Here is an 18,128-nt window from a genome sequence, read left to right as displayed (position 1 = left end):
TTCCGATAATTCTGCTGACCATATTTGTGATATTTAGGAGCCAAATGACATGTTGAAACATGTTGGAGATAAAAAACAAAATGTGCCCAAAACGTGATATTATGACGTTATACGCCGTTCTGAGCCATGTTTGAACTTTCTATCACTTTTGGTTCCGATAATTCTGCTGACCATATTTGTGATATTTAGGAGCCAAATGACATGTTGAAACATGTTGGAGATAAAAAACAAAATGTGCCCAAAACGTGATATTATGACGTTATACGTCGTTCTGAGCCATGTTTGAACTTTCTATCACTTTTGGTTCCGGTAATTCTGTCGACCATATATGTGATATTCAGATGCCAAATAACATATTGGAGCATGTTGGAGATAAAAAACAAAATGTGCCCAAAACGTGATATTATGACGTTATACGTCGTTCTGAGCCATGTTTGAACTTTCTATCACTTTTGGTTCCGGTAATTCTGTCGACCATATTTGTGATATTCAGGTGCCAAATAACATATTGGAGCATGTTGGAGATAAAAAACAAAATGTGCCCAAAACGTGATATTATGACGTTATACGTCGTTCTGAGCCATGTTTGAACTTTCTATCACTTTTGGTTCCGGTAATTCTGTTGACCATATTTGTGATATTCAGGCGCCAAACGACATCTTGGAGCATGTTGGAGATAAAAAACAAAATGTGCCCAAAACGTGATATTATGACGTTATACGCCGTTCTGAGACATGTTTGAACTTTCTATCACTTTTGGTTCCGGTAATTCTGTTGACCATATTTGTGATATTCAGGCGCCAAACGACATCTTGGAGCATGTTGGAGATAAAAAACAAAATGTGCCCAAAACGTGATATTATGACGTTATACGCCGTTCTGAGACAGGTTTGAACTTTCTATCACTTTTGTTTCCGATAATTCTGTTGACCATATTTGTGATATTCAGGCGCCAAATGACATGTTGAACCATGTTGGAGATAAAAAACAAAATGTGCCCAAAACGTGATATTATGACGTTATACGCCGTTCTGAGCCATGTTTGAACTTTCTATCACTTTTGGTTCCGATAATTCTGCTGACCATATTTGTGATATTTAGGAGCCAAATGACATGTTGAACCATGTTGTAGATAAAAAACAAAATGTGCCCAAAACGTGATATTATGACGTTATACGCCGTTCTGAGCCATATTTGAACTTTCTATCACTTTTGGTTCCGGTAATTCTGTCGACCATATATGTGATATTCAGATGCCAAATGTCACATTGTTGGAGATAAAAAACAAAATGTGCCCAAAACGTGATATTATGACGTTATCCGCCGTTCTGAGCCATGCTTAAACTTTCTATCACTTTTGGTTCCGATAATTCTGATGACCATATTTGTGTTATTCAGACGCCAAATGACATGTTGGAGCAAGTTGGAGATAAAAAACAAAATGTGCCCAAAACGTGATATTATGACGTTATACGCCGTTCTGAGCCATATTTGAACTTTCTATCACTTTTGGTTCCGATAATTCTGCTGACCATATTTGTGATATTTAGGAGCCAAATGACATGTTGAACCATGTTGGAGATAAAAAACAAAATGTCCCCAAAACGTGATATTATGACGTTATACGCCGTTCTGAGCCATATTTGAACTTTCTATCACTTTTGGTTCCGATAATTCTGCTGACCATATTTGTGATATTTAGGAGCCAAATGACATGTTGAACCATGTTGGAGATAAAAAACAAAATGTCCCCAAAACGTGATATTATGACGTTATACGCCGCTCTGAGCCATGTTTGAACTTTCTATCACGTTTGGTTCCGATAATTCTGCTGACCATATTTGTGTTATTCAGGCGCCAAATGACATGTTGGAGCAAGTTGGAGATAAAAAACAAAATGTGCCCAAAACGTGATATTATGACGTTATACGCCGTTCTGAGCCATGTTTGAACTTTCTATCACTTTTGGTTCCGATAATTCTGCTGACCATATTTGTGTTATTCAGGCGCCAAATGACATGTTGGAGCAAGTTGGAGATAAAAAACAAAATGTGCCCAAAACGTGATATTATGACGTTATACGCCGTTTTGAGCCATGTTTGAACTTTCTATCACTTTTGGTTCCGATAATTCTGTTCACCATATTTGTGATATTCAGGGGCCAAATGACATATTGGAGCATGTTGGAGATAAAAAACAAAATGTGCCCAAAACGTGATATTATGACGTTATACGCCGTTCTGAGCCATGTTTGAACTTTCTATCACTTTTGGTTCCGATAATTTTGTACACCATATTTGTGATATTCAGGGGCCAAATGACATATTGGAGCATGTTGGAGATAAAAAACAAAATGTGCCCAAAACGTTATATTATGACGTTATACGCCGTTCTGAGACATGTTTGAACTTTCTATCACTTTTGGTTCCGATAATTCTGTTGACCATATTTGTGATATTCAGGCGCCAAATGACATATTGGAGCATGTTGGAGATAAAAAACAAAATGTGCCCAAAACGTGATATTATGACGTTATACGCCGTTCTGAGACATGTTTGAACTTTCTATCACTTTTGGTTCCGGTAATTCTGTCGACCATATATGTGATATTCAGATGCCAAATGTCACATTGGAGCATGTTGGAGATGAAAAACAAAATGTGCCCAAAACGTGATATTATGATGTTATATGCCGTTCTGAGCCATGTGTGAACTTTCTATCACTTTTGGTTCCGATAATTCTGCTGACCATATTTGTGTTATTCAGGCGCCAAATGACATGTTGGAGCAAGTTGGAGATAAAAAACAAAATGTCCCCAAAACGTGATATTATGACGTTATACGCCGTTCTGAGACATGTTTGAACTTTCTATCACTTTTGGTTCCGATAATTCTGCTGACCATATTTGTGATATTTAGGAGCCAAATGACATGTTCAACCAAGTTGGAGATAAAAAACAAAATGTCCCCAAAACGTGATATTATGACGTTATACGCCGCTCTGAGCCATGTTTGAACTTTCTATCACTTTTGGTTCCGATAATTCTGCTGACCATATTTGTGATATTTAGGAGCCAAATGACATGTTGAACCATGTTGGAGATAAAAAACAAAATGTGCCCAAAACGTGATATTATGACGTTATACGCCGTTCTGAGCCATGTTTGAACTTTCTATCACTTTTGGTTCCGATAATTCTGCTGACCATATTTGTGTTATTCAGGCGCCAAACGACATCTTGGAGCATGTTGGAGATAAAAAACAAAATGTGCCCAAAACGTGATATTATGACGTTATACGCCGTTCTGAGACAGGTTTGAACTTTCTATCACTTTTGGTTCCGATAATTCTGTTGACCATATTTGTGATATTCAGGCGCCAAATGACATCTTGGAGCATGTTGGAGATAAAAAACAAAATGTGCCCAAAACGTGATATTATGACGTTATACGCCGTTCTGAGCCATGTTTGAACTTTCTATCACTTTTGGTTCCGATAATTCTGCTGACCATATTTGTGTTATTCAGGCGCCAAATGACATGTTGGAGCAAGTTGGAGATAAAAAACAAAATGTGCCCAAAACGTGATATTATGACGTTATACGCCGTTCTGAGCCATGTTTGAACTTTCTATCACTTTTGGTTCCGATAATTCTGCTGACCATATTTGTGATATTTAGGAGCCAAATGACATGTTGAACCATGTTGGAGATAAAAAACAAAATGTGCCCAAAACGTGATATTATGACGTTATACGCCGTTCTGAGCCATGTTTGAACTTTCTATCACTTTTGGTTCCGATAATTCTGCTGACCATATTTGTGTTATTCAGGCGCCAAATGACATGTTGGAGCAAGTTGGAGATAAAAAACAAAATGTGCCCAAAACGTGATATTATGACGTTATACGCCGTTCTGAGCCATGTTTGAACTTTCTATCACTTTTGGTTCCGATAATTCTGCTGACCATATTTGTGTTATTCAGGCGCCAAATGACATGTTGGAGCAAGTTGGAGATAAAAAACAAAATGTGCCCAAAACGTGATATTATGACGTTATACGCCGTTTTGAGCCATGTTTGAACTTTCTATCACTTTTGGTTCCGATAATTCTGTTCACCATATTTGTGATATTCAGGGGCCAAATGACATATTGGAGCATGTTGGAGATAAAAAACAAAATGTGCCCAAAACGTGATATTATGACGTTATACGCCGTTCTGAGCCATGTTTGAACTTTCTATCACTTTTGGTTCCGATAATTTTGTACACCATATTTGTGATATTCAGGGGCCAAATGACATATTGGAGCATGTTGGAGATAAAAAACAAAATGTGCCCAAAACGTTATATTATGACGTTATACGCCGTTCTGAGACATGTTTGAACTTTCTATCACTTTTGGTTCCGATAATTCTGTTGACCATATTTGTGATATTCAGGCGCCAAATGACATATTGGAGCATGTTGGAGATAAAAAACAAAATGTGCCCAAAACGTGATATTATGACGTTATACGCCGTTCTGAGACATGTTTGAACTTTCTATCACTTTTGGTTCCGGTAATTCTGTCGACCATATATGTGATATTCAGATGCCAAATGTCACATTGGAGCATGTTGGAGATGAAAAACAAAATGTGCCCAAAACGTGATATTATGATGTTATATGCCGTTCTGAGCCATGTTTGAACTTTCTATCACTTTTGGTTCCGATAATTCTGCTGACCATATTTGTGTTATTCAGGCGCCAAATGACATGTTGGAGCAAGTTGGAGATAAAAAACAAAATGTCCCCAAACGTGATATTATGACGTTATACGCCGTTCTGAGACATGTTTGAACTTTCTATCACTTTTGGTTCCGATAATTCTGCTGACCATATTTGTGATATTTAGGAGCCAAATGACATGTTGAACCATGTTGGAGATAAAAAACAAAATGTCCCCAAAACGTGATATTATGACGTTATACGCCGCTCTGAGCCATGTTTGAACTTTCTATCACTTTTGGTTCCGATAATTCTGCTGACCATATTTGTGATATTTAGGAGCCAAATGACATGTTGAACCATGTTGGAGATAAAAAACAAAATGTGCCCAAAACGTGATATTATGACGTTATACGCCGTTCTGAGCCATGTTTGAACTTTCTATCACTTTTGGTTCCGATAATTCTGCTGACCATATTTGTGTTATTCAGGCGCCAAACGACATCTTGGAGCATGTTGGAGATAAAAAACAAAATGTGCCCAAAACGTGATATTATGACGTTATACGCCGTTCTGAGACAGGTTTGAACTTTCTATCACTTTTGGTTCCGATAATTCTGTTGACCATATTTGTGATATTCAGGCGCCAAATGACATCTTGGAGCATGTTGGAGATAAAAAACAAAATGTGCCCAAAACGTGATATTATGACGTTATACGCCGTTCTGAGCCATGTTTGAACTTTCTATCACTTTTGGTTCCGATAATTCTGCTGACCATATTTGTGTTATTCAGGCGCCAAATGACATGTTGGAGCAAGTTGGAGATAAAAAACAAAATGTGCCCAAAACGTGATATTATGACGTTATACGCCGTTCTGAGCCATGTTTGAACTTTCTATCACTTTTGGTTCCGATAATTCTGCTGACCATATTTGTGATATTTAGGAGCCAAATGACATGTTGAACCATGTTGGAGATAAAAAACAAAATGTGCCCAAAACGTGATATTATGACGTTATACGCCGTTCTGAGCCATGTTTGAACTTTCTATCACTTTTGGTTCCGATAATTCTGCTGACCATATTTGTGTTATTCAGGCGCCAAATGACATGTTGGAGCAAGTTGGAGATAAAAAACAAAATGTGCCCAAAACGTGATATTATGACGTTATACGCCGTTCTGAGCCATGTTTGAACTTTCTATCACTTTTGGTTCCGATAATTGTGCTGACCATATTTGTGTTATTCAGGCGCCAAATGACATGTTGGAGCAAGTTGGAGATAAACAACAAAAAGTGCAAAAAACGTGATATTATGACGTTATACGCCGTTCTGAGCCATGTTTGAACTTTCTATCACTTTTGGTTCCGATAATTCTGCTGACCATATTTGTGATATTTAGGAGCTAAATGACATGTTGAAACATGTTGGAGATAAAAAACAAAATGTGCCCAAAACGTGATATTATGACGTTATACGCCGTTCTGAGCCATGTTTGAACTTTCTATCACTTTTGGTTCCGATAATTCTGCTGACCATATTTGTGTTATTCAGGCGCCAAATGACATGTTGGAGCAAGTTGGAGATAAAAAACAAAATGTGCCCAAAACGTGATATTATGACGTTATACGCCGTTCTGAGACAGGTTTGAACTTTCTATCACTTTTGGTTCCGATAATTCTGTTGACCATATTTGTGATATTCAGGCGCCAAATGACATATTGGAGCATGTTGGAGATAAAAAACAAAATGTGCCCAAAACGTGATATTATGACGTTATACGCCGTTCTGAGACATGTTTGAACTTTCTATCACTTTTGGTTCCGGTAATTCTGTCGACCATATATGTGATATTCAGATGCCAAATGTCACATTGGAGCATGTTGGAGATGAAAAACAAAATGTGCCCAAAACGTGATATTATGATGTTATATGCCGTTCTGAGCCATGTTTGAACTTTCTATCACTTTTGGTTCCGATAATTCTATTGACCATATTTGTGATTGTACGCGCAGCAATAAGCTGGGTAATTAACGAGGAGGTGCTGATTTCAAATGTTAATAAATATGAAAATAAAAGATAAAATTGTCTTACGTATATATATCTATATTGTCACTCACTACTTTTTCTTTACCTTCAAATTCGACTCGTGCGCGCGAACGATTTATCGATAATGATAAAGGTGAGGATAACGTTAGAGGGCGCACGCCCCCGAGTGGATCATGCGCGTTCGAGGTTCGACAATGCGTCCTTGCATGAACATTCCACCCACCAAAATTAATATAATTTTAACAACAATTAAAGTGACTAGTGAACAAAATAATGAAACGAAGAGTACAACGAATAGATTAAGTATAAATTAATTACAATTATCACGATTCTTTTTTGGTAACAAACAAATCTTTGAAACAGGTCGAACCAAAACGCCATTGGTGGTGTTAACAGATACGACGCGAACGAGTCCATCTTGGCCAGGGTGGATGTCGCATACGCGCCCAAATGTCCATTGAAGTGGCGGTTTTTGGTCGTGTTTTATAACAACAAGGTCTCCAACGTTAATTCCTGGAGAATTTTCCGACCATTTGTGTCTCTGTTGTAGTGTGTGCAAATACTCGTCACGCCAGCGCCCCCAGAAATCTTGGACCATCCTTTGGATTAGGTTCCAACGGTCAAGACGATTTAACGGTCGTTTTGTAAGGTTAGGTTCCGGTAATTCGGAATTAAGTGGACCTAAAACTAAAAAATGCGCGGGGGTTAAGGGTTGTAAGTCATTTGCATCACCTGACATCGGATACAACGGCCTTGAATTTAATACTGCTTCCACTTGTGTTAAAACGGTGTACATTTCTTCGAATGTAAGTATCTGCTCTCCGATAACTCTTGTGAGATGGTTTTTCACCGATTTTACTCCCGCTTCAGATAATCCATTGAAATGGGGGCCTCCGGGAGGATTAAAGTGCCAGTTGATCCCAAAGGAGGTACCAGTTGCTGCGGCCAATTCACGAAGTTTGTTGTCAGCTCCCACAAAGTTTGTTCCTTGGTCGCTAAATAACATCGAGCAATGTCCTCTACGAGATAGAAAGCGTCGGAGAGCAGCGATAAAGGCGTCTGTCGATAAGTCTGAAACTAACTCTAAGTGTACGGCTTTAGTGGACGCACAAACAAAAACGCAAATGTACGACTTTACAGACCGTACGCCACGAGAGCGATGCATTGTCGTAAATATTGGGCCGGCAAAGTCCACCCCAGATACGTAAAAGGCTTTCAGCTCAGAGAATCGGTAACTGGGAAGATTAGCCATCAATGGAATCTGCGTCTTGGGATCAGCTCGAACACATTTCATACATCCGGAAATGACTCGATGAATAGCTCGTCGCGGTGACAGAATCCAGAACTGCTGAGCCAGAAGTGCGTGCAGAGTACGATGTCCAGGATGCAAAAACTCGCGGTGAGTATCTTCAATAACTAATTCACTCAACCGAGAATCACGCGGCAATAATAACGGATGTTTTTGTTCGTATGACACTTCAGAATGTTTTAACCGTCCACCCACCCTGAGCAACCCATCCCGATCAAGAAAAGGAACGAGTTTACGAATGGGTTTTGGAAGTTTTTTAGATTTGAGAATAGCAGTAAAGATCTCAGAAAAATGTTCACGCTGAACATGTTTAACAAGAACGTGTAGAGCTTTTTGGAGCTCAAATTGAGACAATGAAACGGAGAATAAGGACTTCTGTTTTCTAGTTCTAAGTATAAATCGCAGAACATAAGCTACAATTCTTTTAATCTTTGATAAAGAAGAAATGTTAGTAAGTAAATTATCGATAAAGTTTGTAGAATTTTCTATTAAGTTAACTACGATAGGTTTTTGTTCATTGATCAATTCTTGATCATTTAGATTACACATGATCTGAGATGGCCAAGAGTAAGAATCAGAGATTAGCCAAGTGGGGCCGTTCCACCATAGATTAAATGAGGACAGCTGGTCCGGAAACAGACCACGGGAACCACAATCAGCTGGATTGTCCGATGATGGGACATATTTCCATGAGGTTGGAGGTAATATTTCCTGAATGTGGCTCACCCGATTAGATACAAATACTTTCCATTTATGAGGTAAAGAAGTTACCCAATTTAAAACAACCTGGGAATCTGACCAGGCGGTAACAGAAGTTATTTTAATTTCAGGAGATAGATTTTCCTGAATAATTTTTAAAAGATCGGCGAGCAATACCGCTGCACAAAGCTCAAGTCGAGGGACTGAGAGAGTTTTAAGAGGAGCTACGCGGGATTTACCGCAGATAAAAGAAGTCGTCACAGATTGAGGTGTAACACATCGAAAATATGCTACCGCACAGTAGCCACTTTGCGAAGCGTCGCAAAACAAATGAAGTTGGATTGAGTTTGAGTCATCGGGAATTATTAATCGTGGTACACGTAAGTTAGATAATAATTTTAATTTAACTCTAAAATCTTGCCAATTTTGAGCAATGTGATATGGAGGAATTTCATCCCACTCAAGATTCAGTTGCCAAAGTTGCTGAATAAAACATTTTGCTTTAAAGGTACAGGGGGTTAAAAAGCCCAAAGGGTCATAGATGCGAGAAATGTCAGACAAAATAGATCGTTTTGTGGAAAGTGAGGGACGAGGAGAATAGGAATAGTGAAACATATCGCTATTGGGGTCCCATTGTAGTCCCAGAACCTTGACGCAGGATATTTCATCGTAGTCCATTGATATTGGAGTTTGTATATCGCTTTCCGAGACCGATCGTAAGATTTCGTTGCAGTTACTGGCCCACTTCCTCAGCTCAAAACCTCCTTTTTTTAAAAGTGTGATTAATTCCTTTTGTAAGGTAAGACCTTCTTTGATGGAATTTGTCCCAGTGACGATATCATCAACGTAGATATTATTTTTTAAGATATTTGCAGCTAAAGGATATTCATTAATATATAGATTAGCCAGTTCCAACAGAGTGCGCAGGGCTAAGAACGGAGCCGATGATACGCCATACGTAACTGTATTAAGAATGAATTCTTGTAATGGCTCTTGAGGAGAGAATCGCCAAAGGATTCGTTGATAATTCCTATCTTGAGGGGAAATCAAAATTTGGCGGTACATCTGCTTTATGTCGCACGTGAAGGCAAATTTGTAACATCGAAAATTAAGCAAAACCTTGACGATGTCCTGTTGTAACTTGGGACCAATCAGTAAGTTATCGTTTAACGATTTCCCATTCGAAGACATCGCCGAGGCGTCGAAGACGACACGAAGCTTGGTGGATGCGCTTTCTGCGCGCATTACACAATGATGAGGAATGTAGTATGTGGCTGAGGAAAGAGGTGAGCTGACGGTATTTAAAGACATGTGACCGGAGGAAAGATAATCAGACATAAAGGATATGTAATCGTCATGTAAAGAAGGATTTTTAAGCAAACGGTTTTCTAAGGATTTAAATCTTTTGAGAGCAGTTTGATAGGAATCTCCCAGTGTAGGTTTATTGGACTTGAAGGGTAAGGAAACGATGAATCTACCACCAGTCGTACGTGTATAATTATCTCGGAAATGTTTTTCACAGGCTTCTTCTTCCGGGGTGAATACAGATTTCACGGGAATCGACTCAATTTCCCAAAACTTTTGTATCGTATGATCAAGTGAACATGAAGAAGCTATCGTTGACAAACAAGTTGATGTTGGTGTCGATGAAGATAATGAAGAACGTCCCATAAGCAACCAACCGAAAACGGATTCAACTGCGACTGGATCGTTGGGACCTCCTCGTATACGACCACTAGTAAGGATTTGAGGTACTAATTCCGCACCCAGAAGTAAATCAACTTCTTTAAGATTCGATTTAAATTCCTTTTGAAAATTTAAGTTTTTTAGATGTTCATAAGCCATTTGAATGTCTTGATAAGTGGGTTGATCAGAGCATATGTTGGGTGTAATTATGGCATCAAAATCAAAAGACGGTTGTGACGTGTGGCATGGTTGAACATAACATTTAACTTTTCCTTTGTTGCATACAGAAGTCATAGAATTAAGGCCTCTGATTTCCAATGAAGTATTTCGAGTCCGAGGCAAACGAAGTTTTTTAGCAAGTTTTGCTGTAATGAAGTTGGACATACTTCCTGAGTCTATTAAGGCTCGAACGAGATGTAATGTACCAAATCGATCTTTGATTTGCAAAAAGGCGATCGGTAAAATAATCTGTTGATTTGTAGGGTCGGAGGTTTGACTGACATCACAGGCTGTAGTTCCAACGTGAACCAATGACGATTTAAAATTATCGAAGTGTAAAGAGCTGTGGTGTTTTTGATGGCAAACTCTACAACGATGAGTAGATGAACAGCTATTTGTTTGATGCGAGTTATTAAGACAATTGCGACATAAGTTGTTGTCTCTGGCAAATGATAATCTATCGGCTGCAGATTTTGCGTGAAATGTTGAACATCGATATAATGGATGTGATTGGGAACACAACACACATTTAATTTTTGTGGCCTCTTCAACCTTCAGATTGATGGATGGCTTGTTACGAATATTTTGAGACGATTTTGATTGATTCAGGTGAGTTTTTTCATTTGACGTGAGTGAAACTGAATTCAAAGCTTTTGCCTGCTTTTCCAGGAAATCGATTAATTGAGTGTACGTTGGAATTTCAACTGACGCGTGTTCGGATTCAAATTTCGTCTTTGTTGCGGTGTTGATCTTCAGAAGAAGAAGATTGAATAAGAGAAAATCCCAATGTTGAACGGGAAACTTAAGCGATCGAAACCCTTCAACATTCTCTTTGAAGGTATCAATAAAATGTCGGAAAGACTTGGACGATTCATCATGAACAGGTTTTAAATTTATAATCTCGTTAAAATAAAGCGTAGCCAAATGACGCTTGTTCTGATATCTTCCTTTTAAGGTGGTATAGGCAATGGAATAGTTTTCATTTGTGACGGGAAGGCCCTTTAACAAATTAAACGCTTCTCCTTTCAAGGAAGTAAGCAAATATTGATACTTTGCCACTGGTGACAAGGAATCGTTTTCATGAATTAACGTTCTAAATAAATCAAAAAATGTCGGCCAGTTTTTATAATTTCCATCGAAAGTCGGAATGACAATTTTATTTAATTTAGGCGTAGACGGAGCTGGAACAGAATCGGAAGCATCGGGTTGTTGCATTTTGTGAAAGAGAGCCTTTATAGTAAAATAGGCCGTATCAACATCTTTGCGAATTTTATCTTGATCATCAAAGTCTGTTTCTTCAATAAGTCCTATAATTTGATTGTGAATGGTTGTAAATTCGTCGTAAGCTTTATCAGCACGTTTGGCTTGTTCAAGAAAGATGAGTTGTAGAGAGGAATCATCGGAAGCAGTTTGACCACTGTCTCGAGCCTCGGTAAGACGATTTTGGAAAACACTTCGTCGTAACTTTAATTTTGTAAGCTTGTCCATCTCAAGGGAGACTTAGGAAAGTTAATATGAATGGGGATAATTAAGGTAGCCAAGGGGAAACACCATAAAGGGAAAATCAAAATGAAAATTATAATATATTCTATTGTAAGAATATTGAGGTAAGAATTTAAATTGCAAGGGCAATAAATTCCCAGAAAAAAAAAAAAAAAAAAAAAAATAATGAAATTCCAGGGGGAATGAATTCTCAAGGGAGAATGAAGCAAAACTAAAAGAAAGATATTCCAGAAATGTGCAAAGTAAGAAAAATCAAAATTATTCCAAGGGGAATAGATTCTCAAAGGAGAATTAAGAAGAAAAAAAAAAAAAAAAAATTAAAAGAAAAATGTTCCAAAAAACTTGGAGGTAAAAGAAATCCAAATTATTCCAAGGGGAATAGATTCTCAAGGGAGAATTAAGAAAAAAAATGAAAAGAAAAATATTCCAGAAAATGTGGAAGTAAAAGAAATCAAAATTGTTCCAAGGGGAATAGATTCTCAAGGGAGAATTTAAAAACTGATAAAGAATAAAGTAGATATTCCAAAAGAAGGATTGACAACGCGCAACGTCAAAGAGGTTTTCTTTAAACAAGAAAAATATATTGATATTAATAATTGTTTTATTATTTTCAGGTTTAAACGAAATAGTTGTTGGGTTTAATTGCTGAGATGACGATGAAAAACTCAGATTTGTAGAACGAAAAACGTGAAGAAAGGCGTGAGGAAAAATGGCGATTGACAAGAGACGGCGTTAAATTTGCCCAAAAACCGGTAATCAAAATGCCGAATCCGGCTCGAAGGACCATAAATGTACGCGCAGCAATAAGCTGGGTAATTAACGAGGAGGTGCTGATTTCAAATGTTAATAAATATGAAAATAAAAGATAAAATTGTCTTACGTATATATATCTATATTGTCACTCACTACTTTTTCTTTACCTTCAAATTCGACTCGTGCGCGCGAACGATTTATCGATAATGATAAAGGTGAGGATAACGTTAGAGGGCGCACGCCCCCGAGTGGATCATGCGCGTTCGAGGTTCGACAATGCGTCCTTGCATGAACAGTGATATTCAGGTGCCAAATAACATATTGGAGCATGTTGGAGATAAAAAACAAAATGTGCCCGAAACGTGATATTATGACGTTATACGTCGTTCTGAGCCATGTTTGAACTTTCTATCACTTTTGGTTCCGGTAATTCTGTCGACCATATATGTGATATTCAGATGCCAAATGTCACATTGGAGCATGTTGGAGATAAAAAACAAAATGTGCCTAAAACGTGATATTATGACGTTATACGTCTTTCTGAGCCATGTTTGAACTTTCTATCACTTTTGGTTCCGGTAATTCTGTCGACCATATATGTGATATTCAGATGCCAAACGACATCTTGGAGCATGTTGGAGATAAAAAACAAAATGTGCCCAAAACGTGATATTATGACGTTATACGCCGTTCTGAGACAGGTTTGAACTTTCTATCACTTTTGGTTCCGATAATTCTGTTAACCATATTTGTGATATTCAGGCGCCAAATGACATCTTGGAGCATGTTGGAGATAAAAAACAAAATGTGCCCAAAACGTGATATTATGACGTTATACGCCGTTCTGAGACAGGTTTGAACTTTCTATCACTTTTGGTTCCGATAATTCTGTTGACCATATTTGTGATATTCAGGCGCCAAATGACATCTTGGAGCATGTTGGAGATAAAAAACAAAATGTGCCCAAAACGTGATATTATGACGTTATACGCCGTTCTGAGACAGGTTTGAACTTTCTATCACTTTTGGTTCCGATAATTCTGTTAACCATATTTGTGATATTCAGGCGCCAAATGACATGTTGGAGCAAGTTGGAGATAAAAAACAAAATGTGCCCAAAACGTGATATTATGACGTTATACGCCGTTCTGAGACATGTTTGAACTTTCTATCACTTTTGGTTCCGGTAATTCTGTCGACCATATATGTGATATTCAGATGCCAAATGTCACATTGGAGCATGTTGGAGATGAAAAACAAAATGTGCCCAAAACGTGATATTATGATGTTATATGCCGTTCTGAGCCATGTTTGAACTTTCTATCACTTTTGGTTCCGATAATTCTATTGACCATATTTGTGATATTCAGGTGCCAAATAACATATTGGAGCATGTTGGAGATAAAAAACAAAATGTGCCCGAAACGTGATATTATGACGTTATACGCCGTTCTGAGACAGGTTTGAACTTTCTATCACTTTTGTTTCCGATAATTCTGTTGACCATATTTGTGATATTCAGGCGCCAAATGACATGTTGAACCATGTTGGAGATAAAAAACAAAATGTGCCCAAAACGTGATATTATGACGTTATACGCCGTTCTGAGCCATGTTTGAACTTTCTATCACTTTTGGTTCCGATAATTCTGCTGACCATATTTGTGATATTTAGGAGCCAAATGACATGTTGAACCATGTTGTAGATAAAAAACAAAATGTGCCCAAAACGTGATATTATGACGTTATACGCCGTTCTGAGCCATATTTGAACTTTCTATCACTTTTGGTTCCGGTAATTCTGTCGACCATATATGTGATATTCAGATGCCAAATGTCACATTGTTGGAGATAAAAAACAAAATGTGCCCAAAACGTGATATTATGACGTTATCCGCCGTTCTGAGCCATGCTTAAACTTTCTATCACTTTTGGTTCCGATAATTCTGATGACCATATTTGTGTTATTCAGACGCCAAATGACATGTTGGAGCAAGTTGGAGATAAAAAACAAAATGTGCCCAAAACGTGATATTATGACATTATACGCCGTTCTGAGCCATATTTGAACTTTCTATCACTTTTGGTTCCGATAATTCTGCTGACCATATTTGTGATATTTAGGAGCCAAATGACATGTTGAACCATGTTGGAGATAAAAAACAAAATGTCCCCAAAACGTGATATTATGACGTTATACGCCGCTCTGAGCCATGTTTGAACTTTCTATCACTTTTGGTTCCGATAATTCTGCTGACCATATTTGTGTTATTCAGGCGCCAAATGACATGTTGAACCATGTTGGAGATAAAAAACAAAATGTGCCCAAAACGTGATATTATGACGTTATACGCCGTTCTGAGCCATGTTTGAACTTTCTATCACGTTTGGTTCCGATAATTCTGCTGACCATATTTGTGTTATTCAGGCGCCAAATGACATGTTGGAGCAAGTTGGAGATAAAAAACAAAATGTGCCCAAAACGTGATATTATGACGTTATACGCCGTTCTGAGCCATGTTTGAACTTTCTATCACTTTTGGTTCCGATAATTCTGCTGACCATATTTGTGTTATTCAGGCGCCAAATGACATGTTGGAGCAAGTTGGAGATAAAAAACAAAATGTGCCCAAAACGTGATATTATGACGTTATACGCCGTTTTGAGCCATGTTTGAACTTTCTATCACTTTTGGTTCCGATAATTCTGTTCACCATATTTGTGATATTCAGGGGCCAAATGACATATTGGAGCATGTTGGAGATAAAAAACAAAATGTGCCCAAAACGTGATATTATGACGTTATACGCCGTTCTGAGCCATGTTTGAACTTTCTATCACTTTTGGTTCCGATAATTTTGTACACCATATTTGTGATATTCAGGGGCCAAATGACATATTGGAGCATGTTGGAGATAAAAAACAAAATGTGCCCAAAACGTTATATTATGACGTTATACGCCGTTCTGAGACATGTTTGAACTTTCTATCACTTTTGGTTCCGATAATTCTGTTGACCATATTTGTGATATTCAGGCGCCAAATGACATATTGGAGCATGTTGGAGATAAAAAACAAAATGTGCCCAAAACGTGATATTATGACGTTATACGCCGTTCTGAGACATGTTTGAACTTTCTATCACTTTTGGTTCCGATAATTCTGCTGAACATATTTGTGTTATTCAGGCGCCAAATGACATGATGAACCATGTTGGAGATAAAAAACAAAATGTGCTCAAAACGTGATATTATGACGTTATACGTCGTTCTGAGCCATGTTTGAACTTTCTATCACTTTTGGTTCCGGTAATTCTGTTGACCATATTTGTGATATTCAGGCGCCAAACGACATCTTGGAGCATGTTGGAGATAAAAAACAAAATGTGCCCAAAACGTGATATTATGACGTTATACGCCGTTCTGAGACAGGTTTGAACTTTCTATCACTTTTGGTTCCGATAATTCTGTTGACCATATTTGTGATATTCAGGCGCCAAATGACATCTTGGAGCATGTTGGAGATAAAAAACAAAATGTGCCCAAAACGTGATATTATGACGTTATACGCCGTTCTGAGCCATGTTTGAACTTTCTATCACTTTTGGTTCCGATAATTCTGCTGACCATATTTGTGTTATTCAGGCGCCAAATGACATGTTGGAGCAAGTTGGAGATAAAAAACAAAATGTGCCCAAAACGTGATATTATGACGTTATACGCCGTTCTGAGCCATGTTTGAACTTTCTATCACTTTTGGTTCCGATAATTCTGCTGACCATATTTGTGATATTTAGGAGCCAAATGACATGTTGAACCATGTTGGAGATAAAAAACAAAATGTGCCCAAAACGTGATATTATGACGTTATACGCCGTTCTGAGCCATGTTTGAACTTTCTATCACTTTTGGTTCCGATAATTCTGCTGACCATATTTGTGTTATTCAGGCGCCAAATGACATGTTGGAGCAAGTTGGAGATAAAAAACAAAATGTGCCCAAAACGTGATATTATGACGTTATACGCCGTTCTGAGCCATGTTTGAACTTTCTATCACTTTTGGTTCCGATAATTGTGCTGACCATATTTGTGTTATTCAGGCGCCAAATGACATGTTGGAGCAAGTTGGAGATAAACAACAAAAAGTGCAAAAAACGTGATATTATGACGTTATACGCCGTTCTGAGCCATGTTTGAACTTTCTATCACTTTTGGTTCCGATAATTCTGCTGACCATATTTGTGATATTTAGGAGCTAAATGACATGTTGAAACATGTTGGAGATAAAAAACAAAATGTGCCCAAAACGTGATATTATGACGTTATACGCCGTTCTGAGCCATGTTTGAACTTTCTATCACTTTTGGTTCCGATAATTCTGCTGACCATATTTGTGTTATTCAGGCGCCAAATGACATGTTGGAGCAAGTTGGAGATAAAAAACAAAATGTGCCCAAAACGTGATATTATGACGTTATACGCCGTTCTGAGACAGGTTTGAACTTTCTATCACTTTTGGTTCCGATAATTCTGTTGACCATATTTGTGATATTCAGGCGCCAAATGACATATTGGAGCATGTTGGAGATAAAAAACAAAATGTGCCCAAAACGTGATATTATGACGTTATACGCCGTTCTGAGACATGTTTGAACTTTCTATCACTTTTGGTTCCGGTAATTCTGTCGACCATATATGTGATATTCAGATGCCAAATGTCACATTGGAGCATGTTGGAGATGAAAAACAAAATGTGCCCAAAACGTGATATTATGATGTTATATGCCGTTCTGAGCCATGTTTGAACTTTCTATCACTTTTGGTTCCGATAATTCTATTGACCATATTTGTGATATTCAGGTGCCAAATAACATATTGGAGCATGTTGGAGATAAAAAACAAAATGTGCCCGAAACGTGATATTATGACGTTATACGTCGTTCTGAGCCATGTTTGAACTTTCTATCACTTTTGGTTCCGGTAATTCTGTCGACCATATATGTGATATTCAGATGCCAAATGTCACATTGGAGCATGTTGGAGATAAAAAACAAAATGTGCCTAAAACGTGATATTATGACGTTATACGTCTTTCTGAGCCATGTTTGAACTTTCTATCACTTTTGGTTCCGGTAATTCTGTCGACCATATATGTGATATTCAGATGCCAAACGACATCTTGGAGCATGTTGGAGATAAAAAAC

General features: G+C 37.9%; 1 protein-coding gene and 1 long non-coding RNA gene across 2 annotated transcripts; one reads left to right on the top strand and one right to left on the bottom strand.

Annotated features, from left to right (window-relative positions):
* The first annotated feature begins 8,064 nt into the window (after positions 1 to 8,064).
* Positions 8,065 to 8,812, top strand: LOC139429358 (uncharacterized). Its single transcript, XR_011640006.1, has 3 exons — positions 8,065 to 8,155; positions 8,239 to 8,516; positions 8,606 to 8,812. It is a non-coding gene; the product is annotated as an uncharacterized lncRNA (long non-coding RNA).
* A 412-nt stretch (positions 8,813 to 9,224) lies between these two features.
* LOC139429443 (uncharacterized) lies at positions 9,225 to 12,157 on the bottom strand. Its single transcript, XM_071195205.1, has 2 exons — positions 9,502 to 12,157; positions 9,225 to 9,247 (listed from the first exon to the last, which is right to left on the bottom strand). Exons 1-2 carry the CDS (start codon positions 12,155 to 12,157, stop codon positions 9,225 to 9,227), a joined length of 2,679 nt encoding a protein of 892 aa, XP_071051306.1.
* Between the last annotated feature and the right edge of the window lie 5,971 nt (positions 12,158 to 18,128).

The sequence above is a fragment of the Onthophagus taurus genome, chromosome 3, assembly GCF_036711975.1.
Source record: "Onthophagus taurus isolate NC chromosome 3, IU_Otau_3.0, whole genome shotgun sequence".
Classification (NCBI taxonomy): Eukaryota; Metazoa; Arthropoda; class Insecta; order Coleoptera; family Scarabaeidae; genus Onthophagus; species Onthophagus taurus.
The sequence above is the reverse complement of the archived record's forward strand: the minus strand, read 5'-3'. Positions and strand labels throughout refer to the sequence as shown.